The following is a 7,469-nucleotide window of genomic DNA, read 5'->3' as shown; positions in this document are numbered from 1 at the left end:
GTGTGTGTGTGTGTGTGTGTGTGGCTGTGTGTGTGTGTGTGTGTGGCTGTGCATCTTCCCGACTGCCAGGCCGCTTGGACAGCCCGTTCTTGAAGCAGCAGCACAGTCCCAGCAGCCCCAGTCCGACCCCCCCACCCCGGGGCGCCTCGCCCCTCCGCACCCCGCCGCACGCCGCTGCAGCCGGTAGGTACAGCACATAGCCGACAAACAGCAGAAGAAGAAGAAGAAGGCAGATGGACACCAGCAGCTTGGTCGAACATCTCTCCCCACACACAGATCCCCTCCTCCAGAAACGGAGGCCTGAATAACAAAGATGAAAGGATGAAAAATGGAGGATGAAATGCATGTGAATTAAAAATGTGAGGCATTAAACAGTCTCCGGAGACCCTGAGTCTCTGCACACTAACATCCCAGTCGTGTTCTGGGTTTGGATCATGTTAAAACAACTCCTGTATGCATGAGTCCAACGTTATCTCAATGTTTCTTTGCCCAAGCAACACCTTTTTTATCCTTTACATAACAAGATGTCTCGTGATCAGAATCCCTGATAACGCGCGTTATTAATGATTAAATTTCATAAATGAAATGAAAGAAAACCATTATTTACAACCAATTTGTTCAGTTTAGAGAGTTTGACGAGTCAAGATTTCAAACCTGTCAGAAGGAGAAGAAAAGTAAGGGAGAAAGGAAATAGTTCTCCCGTGAGGCCCGTTGCTTCTCAGAACCAGAATAAGGTCTTATCCAGGTTCATCAGACCAGGATATGATGCTAACATGCAAAAAACCTGATCGGAAAACTCCAGAAACCTGCTCCCAGCGGGGTACTAGTGTGCAGGTAAACCTCCAAATACTCCAACCGAGAGTCAATAAAAGTTACACGTTGACTTTGGGACAAGAAAGACTTCTAAAAAAGCCTTTTAAATGACAGGAAGTGTAGTTAATAATTAATTAATAATGATTCATATTAATCAGGAATCAGCGGGAAACAGCGGAGCTGACTTCATTGAAGAAAACGGACACGATATGAGACGTTAGCTGCCAGCAAGGCTCAGCTGAGACTTTATTATTCAGATCATTTAAAGTATTTGGTTTCCAGTTTAAATTATTAACAAAACTAAACATTTCAAAAAAATTGAACGTAAACAAAAAAACACTTAATAATGAAAAGACAGCGGCTAATGGATCATTTCTTAGCCACATTTCTAAGTCCACATGCATTTTCATCAGTTCATTTTTCAAATTCGTACTCCACTCCACTTAGCACCCCCCCCACCACCACTTCCCGCTGAATCCCCCCCCCCCCCCAAACCCTGCCCTCCGTTCCCCCACTCCGAACGCAAACGTCCCTGACTTCTTCCCCCGTTAATTATTCTTATATTTGAAATACTTTGCAGGATATTTTCTGATGTTTAAAAAAAAAAAAAAATCTCATGGACACAAATTCCATGAACCCCAAAACCATCACGTATCTACGAAACTACACACACTAGAGTTTATACTCACTCAGTCACACACACACACACACACACACTGTCCTGCTGCCACTCACTAGAGCACCACATGCGGATCAATCCACCGCTGAAAGTAGTCCCCGACCAATGCCCTATTTTCTCCTGTTTGCTTGCTTCCAGCAGGAAATGACTAAAAATAATACTCTATACTCATAAGGTGTTTCTAAAGATGTTGGTTCTCAATGAATGAGCTTTGAGCTGAGAGCCACAGACAGGAAAACCCAAAGTATCGAGAGACAGACCAACACACAGTGAGTTTTGGTCCTAACGTGGAATTAATTTACAATACAAAAACATTATAAAGTATTGCTAGCGTTGTCCTTTAAGCACGGATATTTCAGCTTCTATCTATTTCAGTTGTGCAGTGACAGTTTTTAGCATTTAGCATTAGCTCCAAACATTAAAATCCTCGTAAGGACCTGGTGAGATGTGTGTTAGATAGAGAGAGAGAGAGAGATGGATAAATGGATAGATGGATAGATAGATAGAGAGAGATGGATAGATAGATAGATAGATGGATGGGTGGATGGATGGATAGATAGATAGATAGAAAGATATTGATCCCAATAAAACAGGAAATCTTAGTGTTACAGCAGCATAATATCAGTCACACAGCTCAGAATACAAATGAAATACTAGAATACAATATACATACATACAACACACAGTACATGAAATAATAATAGGATAAAATTACAAGAACACATATTTTAATGTATAAAATATGTTGAGAAGACAGAAAAATCGTTATACTAATCTCAACTCGGGTTATTTGGTCGTTTTGGTGCCTAATCTAAACTTTTGTCACGGGAAAACGCTCCTATTTTGTGGACTGAATTTAACCGTTACGTCCGCCGAAACGGCCGGCTGCTGGCGGTGCTTTGCACCCCGCTCAGAGTCACTTATCTCTGGGTAACTGAACCACAATGGAGGCCTCGAGCCGCCGTCACAACGGAGGTCTCTAGTCGCCGTCACAAAGCTCTGTAGCGGCTTCAACGACATGCATCTGCAGCTCCGCGTCATGGAGCTCGTAGCCAGCCGGCGACCCGGGACCAGCCGGTAGACTCCCAATTTCGTAGGGTGTCGTACGTTTTGGTCAGCGTACGGTTTCAGACGATATCATACGGACCCCGTCATGGGACTGCGTTGATCTACAGGACCCATTTTGACCCATAAACCTTTCCACTGTCACTATCAAACCTCAAACATCTCATGGCCCTCCTACCTTTTCAGCTAATGCACCTGCAACCTTCCTCACTAATGAGCAAATTCCACTAACTCCTAGTGAAATATCCTTTATGGCTGTGAACCATAAAGCTGTTTGTTGGTTTGTGTTGTAGATGTCGAGTCTGTAGCTCCCTTCAGTCAGTTGTTCATTCTTCAGATGTCGTCCAGTCAGCTGCTGGTGTTTTTTGTGAATGTCTTTTCTTCTATTTTCTAATTTTAAAACAGCGACAAGGTGATTTTACTTCTCAGCTGTTGCTTTAACCTCAGAATCTCACTGGTTTTCTATCACCTCCCTCCTCTTCTGATCCTCAATCTCATGCCTCTGATCCGGGATCTGCATCGCCTCCCTGCGTGCACACACACTCAAACACACACTGCTGCTCTAAATCCCGACCGACTGACCCAACTGTGAGTGTTTGTGTGTGAATGTGTGTGTCGGACGTCGTCGAGCCGTCCGTCAGTCGCCACCGCTGTCTGTCGGCTTGTGACTGAATACGGATCCCTGTGGAATCTGTTTAAAGACCATAACAGGGGTTATGTGCGATTTAGCCCATTAACTACATATCTGACATTATGCTGCTAGATTGACCTTTTCCTTTAAAACATCTAAGAGACCTCTGAGTCTTAACCTTTTCTAAAAATAGTCATTTGACTTGGTTTCTTGGATTGTTGTGTTGCGGTTAAGCAGCCTAATAACAATGTTCCAAATTCCCTAAATGCATCAACCAACAAGAGATTTCCAATCTGTTGTTCTCACAGCTTCTATTCCAAAACATCTCGGCAGCTACACGTCTAAATGTTATCAGGTTTAAGGGTCAGATCACAGGAAAAAGAGCCTCACTGACCTTTCTGTTGCACCCATCCATGCAGATTGATTTTTGCGTGCAGGTTTTGAGAAATCTCTCGGCCTCCATGTCAGTACGATGCTGTGACCCATTCATCTCCATTTTATCGGGTTGGGAGGCGGTAATCTCAAAACCTGGACATAAGACACAAAGTATCTGCACAACGTGCTAAAGTCAAGGAAGATCATGTGTTGTTGGTGAAATGCTTTTGGAAAATGAACAGCATTAATGGAGTTATTTGGGCAAGATCATCCCGACCCCCATTATGATCTGCGGTGTGATTTTGCATGTCTGTAGGTGCTGTGATGGCAGATGTTATGCTGGGGGGGGGGGGGGGCAGAGAACCAGCTCATCAACCAAGACAGTTCTCTGTCTGTACCTTCCTACTTACATATGAAGGGGTGTTAACCCCTGTGTTTCTCCCCATCAACCACAAAAAAATAATTTTTGGCACCACTATTCACTTTTTCTGACATTTTTGCCACTTTTTCAATGCTCTGGGTGCTTTTTTTGATGTTTTTTCCAAAGTTATTTAATATTTCTAAAACTGAAAACGGGTCAAATTTGACCCGAGGACAACATGAGGGTTAACATCTTCTAAACTAGTTTCCATTATCAGTAAAAGTTTGATTTCATTATCACTATTTCCAGCAATTAGCCTCGGCCCCTCAGGGTCTTCCGAGGCGTTGAGCCATGAGCTGAATCGGAGAACCCACCCAAGCAAGAACCCAATGAGCTGGATGGGATTAGTCATTTCGACAGATCTCCGTCAGATCCTTTTGGACAGTCAGAGAAACACTGTTGTTCTCCATCTGTGCTTCATTGTGTTTGTGTCCATCGGGAAATCTTGTTCTGGTTTCTGACTCCAACGAGCATGAAATCATCGAAAACATCTGAGAGAACGTGACGTTTTTTATTGTGGAAGTGATTCCTTTGACTGTAAATGAAACTGTGTTGATGTTGGTCACAATGATTTGTTTGAGAGGAGCACCCTTTGCTTCTTGGACTAATGTCTGACACTGCAGTTCTGCTTGAGACGGGGTTGGCACGTCTCAGATGTCTGCTTTCAGCCACGAGTCTCACGCCTAATAGGACAACAAAGCCACTCCTTGATGATTAAAAGTTTACAACCATGCTAGCAGCTTAGCAAGGCGTTACTTAGGCACTGCGGTTATTTAAGCTGAATGCTTTAGCAGGTGTGATGTCAGCATTTGCTAACTAGCAGGTAAGAGAAAGTCGGGCTTTGGCTGATGGAAATGCCGTTAGTTTTGCAGATATTTGCTCATAAACCAATCATGGCGCTAGGTGAAAAGTCAGAGGATCACCGAAGTCTTCAGGATTCATCCAATAGATCTCGAGACATTTCACTCAAGACCACAAATGTGGACCTCATGGTGGTAGAAGACGGCTCAGAGGGTCACCAAAATATCTCTGATACATCTGCTGGGGACCAGAACTGCCGATACAAAAATGTGTGCCAATCCATTTTGTAGATCGTGAAATATTTAAATGGATATGGAAAAAAAAGCATCAACCTGCTGGTGGCACTACATGAAAAGTCCGGGGATCAGCAAATTCATTAAGATTTATCCCGGCCACGGGACATTTTTGGACCAAGATTTAATTAATCAATTAATCCATTTGATGCCTGGTGTGATGGTTCAGTCTTAATTAAAGGGGTGGACCGACAGATCTGCAGATTGGCATTGCCATACCTAGAGACCAGCTGCTAGCGTGGCTAAAAATTAAACTAAAAAGTTGAATCAGACTACCTCTGCATACAGGACATCAAACTTCTATATTTTGGAAGGTTGTTCCTCAAACATTACAGAGTGCGAAAGGGGGAGTTTCGCATCTTTCACTTTGCTCTAATCAATGTCCGTCAAAATAAAACCTTGAATGTGATTTAAGGATGACGTCTGACGAAGCTAGGTGACGTCTCCACCTTGAGTCCCATCCACAAAGCGTCTGATTGGCTCAGGGACCGTCTCTGTCTGTTTTTTGGGGTCTTGTGACGGCCAACGTGACGTGATTATTGTGATCCTGTGAAGTGTTGAATGTGTTGAAGTAACACAGGATGTGACCGGAGGTTAGAAAACCTGATCGTCAGCCTGGTATCGGCATCCTTTGACTCAGGATACCTTCAAAGGAAAAAAAAACCCTTTAGACTTAAGTAGACTTACTAAAAATAAATTGGCGTCCATTATGCCCCAAATTCTGGCTTTGGCACAACAAACTGCTAAAAACCACCGGTTCAGATTCTGTGTTACAGTAGATCAACACATCTGGTCCGTGAGTGTAATTTTTCTGTATTTCTGAGGATTTGTGTTATCTTTGTGTACCTTTACGATGTCGTGCCGTTCTCTCTCCACCAGGGGGCGATGACGATGAAGCAAGCACAGAGCACAACAAGGCCGCCGCGTCGCCCATTCCTAAAATAGTCACCACGTCCATCAAAGAGGACACCTGCAGGGAGGAGGACGAGGACTGCAGAGACGCGTGGGGTAGGAGTGAGAGTTTAAATACATAGGCACTGAAATACCGTTAAAACAAATGTTAGAAGTATCCCTTGACCAAATTGAATGCTGTTAACATTTAAACACTGTCCTGAGCCCTCAGATATTTAAATAAGCTTGTATAACAACCCTGTGGTGCACAGTTAATCTAAGAACATGTGTTTTTCAGGACAAACTGTGCTATTAGCATAATTGTGCTGCAGTGATGTCATCTGAATGATAAAAAAAGGAAGTTACGGGACCATTATGGGACCAAGGGAAAAATTACACTGAAATTGAATCTCACAGATACACACACACACACACAGATACACACACACACACACACACACACACACACACACACACACACACACACACACACACACACACACACACACACACACACACACACACACACACACACACACACACACACACACACACACACACACAGCAATGCTACACAAGCATTTTAGTAGTCTAACACAGTTCTCCTGTGTCAGTGGAAAAGTTAACATTAAAACCAACACAGTGGACAAACTCTTTACATCTCACTTTTGCCAATCCTCCAACGTAATGCCATATTTATTGATATTTATTAACATGCAGCAACGCTACACCAGCATTTATATTGTATAAAACAGTTTTCCTATCTCTCTGGAGTCATGAACCAGAAATATGACTGAATGTAACCCCTGATCCTGATCCTGATCCTGATCCTGACCCTGATCCTGACCTTGACCCTGATCCTGATCCTGATCCTTACCCTAACCCTAAACCTCTGAGCACTTATTTACAAATTCTAATGGTATGTGTATTTTTTATCCTTAAGGGCAAGTAATTCAAACAGTATTTTAGTACTTTTAAATGTTTTTTAAAAGTAATTTATGTCAAAAAAATGAATTTAATATATTTTAATATATTTTACTAGATTTTCTTTTAGACTGGACACCACATAACTTCTACTCTCTTTCTATATATTTTATTTATCTTAATTACTTCCCCCCCCCCTTTTTTCTTTTCTCTATGTAAGTGTATATTATATATTTAAATTATTGTAATTTAATTTATTATAATCATGTGTTAGTGTCTCGGGGAGAGGAGCAGAGCAGGAGTGGAGGAGACCTTATATTTAAAGTTTTATGTCCCCGCTGTCCGTCCTGTCCTGTGGTCCTTCGCCCTGCTCTGAGCATTCGCCCTTCTTTTAAACAGCATTTTAGACCCGAACCAGGTTTTTTAAGGGGGTTTTAAGTGTTTTATTCACACCGGTGGTCCCCTTGTGCCCGTGCCCCTCGCAGCGCCCATCCAGGGCACTACGTTTCTACCCTAACCCCCTAGCCCTAACCCCCTAGCCCTAACCCCCTAACCCCCTAGCCCTAACCCCCTAAC

At 43.0% G+C, this 7,469-nt stretch overlaps 1 protein-coding gene across 1 annotated transcript in view; it reads left to right on the top strand.

Annotated features, from left to right (window-relative positions):
• dbn1 (drebrin 1) overlaps positions 1-7,469 on the top strand; it is a 23,379-nt gene that overhangs the window by 13,162 nt on the left and 2,748 nt on the right. Inside the window, exons 9-10 of the mRNA XM_034890003.1 lie at positions 70-183; positions 5,958-6,086. Coding sequence (XP_034745894.1) covers positions 70-183; positions 5,958-6,086 — 243 coding nt within the window. The remainder of the gene's footprint in view (positions 1-69; positions 184-5,957; positions 6,087-7,469) is intronic.

Source organism: Etheostoma cragini, chromosome 13, assembly GCF_013103735.1.
Source record: "Etheostoma cragini isolate CJK2018 chromosome 13, CSU_Ecrag_1.0, whole genome shotgun sequence".
Lineage (NCBI taxonomy): Eukaryota > Metazoa > Chordata > Actinopteri > Perciformes > Percidae > Etheostoma > Etheostoma cragini.
The sequence above is the reverse complement of the archived record's forward strand: the minus strand, read 5'-3'. Positions and strand labels throughout refer to the sequence as shown.